Below are 3,269 nucleotides of genomic sequence, written 5' to 3' on the forward strand. Positions count from 1 at the left end.
TGTGTGTACTTGTGTCTATATATGTGTTAATGTCTACACTTGTGTCTAATCGTAATGTATGATGTGCATGCTACTTACCTGGCCTGTGCCGAGGTCTTACTGGTAACCAGGAGTTCAGGGATAATAGTCACTCGGGCTATTTTTCCTGAACTCGCCAGCTGCCAATCAAGCACAGGCCGCTGCGGGGGTGAAGAGGGTCTTCAGCAGAGGGATGATGCCTGATGTCAGCCAATTATTACAGCAGATGATGTCAGGGTTGAGGAAGCGTGGTGGAAATATGCAGCAGAGTTGATGGAGAGGATGTTTTAGGCAAGCTGAGGTCTTCTACAGCAGCAGAGTCGTGGGTTCTGGAGACAGTCGGCGCGGGTTGAGTCTGCAAGACATAAGAGAGAAAATGTTTTTAAAATAAACTTTTTAAGACATGTGAAGATTTGTTACAATGTATGGATATAATGGTAGGTGTCCTGTGTGTATAAGTGTATATAGGTGTACAGATATGTATGTGTAGGTGTATATAGAGGGTACTTACCAGATGCTTGTGGCTTCCTTCACTATCGGATTCTTCTCGTCATCCTAAGAAGAAGCAGAGACAGTAATTACAGGAGCAACAATAATGAAGCCAAATAGGCAGAAGACTGCGGACCTGACATGGTGACATGAAGCAGGATTACTATATGACCTCCTGTCTGACACCAGAGGAACAATGATGATGATGAACAGAGAGGCCAGACTGAAGAACATCATCCCTAGAGGAGGAAAATCCTACCGGGTCCAGCTTGGTGAAGTGAAATCGAATCCGTCCATGGGGTGAAGGGGTGTCCCATCCTCCGGCCACTGCAGGTTTTTATTCTCCAAAAGTCTCCTGAATGGCTTGAATGGCGGCCGTGATCTTTTCAATTCCAGTTCCTCCCAATCTATGGTGGTAAAGAAAGGGTGACCTCGGATATTCTTGTAGACACCCAGCCTCTTCTCAGGATTCTTGCGCAGCAGTCTCTCCAGAAGATGTTTTAAGTTGGCATCAAGCCAAGATGGAAATTTTGGCTGCTCTGTGGTGATGGATTCGATGACCTTTTCCTTCTTGGAGCCATGGTAGAAAGGGGACTGTCCTGCCGCCATCCTGGATACAACAATCCCCAGGCTCCACCAGTCCACTGCTGTGTCATACTCCTTTTCAAGAAGCACTTCTGGGGCCATATATTTAACTGTGCCCGTCCTTCCACAAATCTTATTAGACGAGGTGACTCCGTCTTGGGCCAGCCCCAGGTCGATCAGGCGGATGTGTCCATCTCTGTCCACCATGATGTTGTCCAGCTTTATGTCTCTGCAATGAAAAGAGAAAAGACAAATGCAAATCAGTGCAGATACAGAAGACTTGGGGATGTAGGACAGCAAACCGGGCCTAATTCAGGACTCTGGGAAAGCTGGGACACTATTACAAGGAAGCAGAGAAGTGTGGGAAATTCTGCTCACCGGTGGACGATGTTGCGTTGGTGCAGGAACTGGAGGCCGCATACAATCTCCGCTGTGTAGAATCTGACAGAGAGAAGAGTGTAGTATCAATGACATGAAATCAGTCCCCTAACATCATGTCATCATCAATGTGTCTGTCACCACCTGAAGAGAGGAGGCGCTGTTTATGGCAGCCTGTATGTCCTCCATTCTTGTACCTCTGACCAGTTATGTACCCCCCCATGTCCGTCCGTCCGTCTGTCTCCTGATTAGTCATTTACTCACCTCACACTGCTGATGTCCAGGCGGCCGCACATCCTGATCATTGCCCTCAGGCTTCCTCCAGACAGATACTCCATGATGAAGTAGGCTTTGTTGGCAGACTGCTGTGCGGCATATAGATGGCATATGAAGGGGCAGTCTTGGGCCTTCAGGAGTATCCGTCGCTCTCTCAATATCATATCTGCTCCGCTTCCTCTGTCCACAATCTTGATGGCTGTGAAAATGTTTCTGCCAGGGAATGAGGCCAGGACCACCTTAAGAAAACAAGTAGGAACTGATCACTGACAGCGGCCAGGGGGGACAATCATATACATTTATTACATGGGGGATTTATCAGTAGGGGTTTTAGGCTATTCTGCTGCCTACGGCCGGGTCCATGCACAGCAAATCTGCATCACATTTGCAGGAAACACACAAACCCTCATGTGAAAACTAGAATTTGTGTTAAAAATCTGCAATAAAATGTAACAAGCTGCAGATTTACAATCCGCACCGCAGGACAACGTGCGCAGGAGATTTGGGGTCTCTGGGGGGCGCCAAGTCTGATTACACTGCGAGATTTCACAGTTGGAATCCGAATCGGCCGTGGGCATGAGGCCTTACTTGGCTGCCGCATCAGCGACAGGTTCACTTCAATCCAGCAAACAGTTGTAGAACCTTACAATACAGGTGCAAACATTTTAGCAATATTGACAATGTTCTATGGCAGCAGTGCTTCAGTGTGAGGAGTAAGTGTCATATCTATCTAATATCTATCTATCTATCTATCTATCAAACATCTATCTATCTATCTATCTATCTATCTATCTATCTCATATCTATCTATCTATCTATCAAACATCTATCTATCTATCTATCTCATATCTATCTATCTATCTATCTATCTATCTATCTATCTATCTATCTATCTATCTATCTATCTATCATCTATCTATCTATCTATCTATCTATCTATCTATCTATCTATCTATCTATCTATCTATCTATCTATCTATCTGCCTACCTGTCCGCCTACCTGTCTGTCTGTCTGTCCACAATGGTCCCATATAATACTGCCATATTATGGTAACTAATGCCATCATACATGCATAATATTCAGCACTATCCATTGCTCAAATAATATTTACAACACATTTTTCCAATCCTACCATTATTACACCCAAAGACATCATCATACTGTATATTGATGAAATAATACCTCAGCCATATAGTATTGCCATTCTATAAACCAGTACGGCTGATTTCAGATGACATTTTGGGAGATCCACTTTCGAAATACTTTTTTTTTCAAAGTCAAATGAGAACGGACAGGAAAGTGGGAAAAATAGATCTTACAAAAATGATATTAAACAGACCAACCCCCCCCCCCCCCCCAAATGCTGCCCCGGTGAATACATACTACTACATACACTGTCTGAGTAATACTGCCATACCACCCCTAAAGACAACCTATAGACATCCATTCTTATATACAGGATTTTGATGCTACATGTGAATGTATCCTAAGCCTCTGATGTGGATGAAATGGCTGATAACAG

General features: G+C 44.4%; 1 protein-coding gene across 1 annotated transcript; it reads right to left on the reverse strand.

The window, feature by feature from the left end:
* Nucleotides 1-530: 530 nt before the first annotated feature.
* Nucleotides 531-1,979, reverse strand: LOC136582852 (protein kinase C theta type-like). Its single transcript, XM_066584122.1, has 4 exons — nucleotides 1,735-1,979; nucleotides 1,471-1,533; nucleotides 767-1,321; nucleotides 531-573 (listed from the first exon to the last, which is right to left on the reverse strand). Exons 1-4 carry the CDS (start codon nucleotides 1,908-1,910, stop codon nucleotides 552-554), a joined length of 816 nt encoding a protein of 271 aa, XP_066440219.1. The 5' UTR covers nucleotides 1,911-1,979; the 3' UTR covers nucleotides 531-551.
* Nucleotides 1,980-3,269: the final 1,290 nt, after the last annotated feature.

This window comes from Eleutherodactylus coqui, chromosome 11 (genome assembly GCF_035609145.1).
Source record: "Eleutherodactylus coqui strain aEleCoq1 chromosome 11, aEleCoq1.hap1, whole genome shotgun sequence".
NCBI classification, from domain to species: domain Eukaryota; kingdom Metazoa; phylum Chordata; class Amphibia; order Anura; family Eleutherodactylidae; genus Eleutherodactylus; species Eleutherodactylus coqui.

What these genes read in the sequence shown, in the direction of transcription:
- LOC136582852 (XM_066584122.1), bottom strand. Translation starts at nt 1,910, where the DNA reads ATGATATTGAGAGAGCGACGGATACTCCTGAAGGCCCAAGACTGCCCC. An exon ending in CTGGACATCAGCAGTGTGAG is followed by an intron (nt 1,534 to 1,734) that starts GTGAGTAAATGA and finishes TCTCTCTGTCAG; the next exon opens with ATTCTACACAGCGGAGATTG. An exon ending in CAACGCAACATCGTCCACCG is followed by an intron (nt 1,322 to 1,470) that starts GTGAGCAGAATT and finishes TTTTCATTGCAG; the next exon opens with AGACATAAAGCTGGACAACA.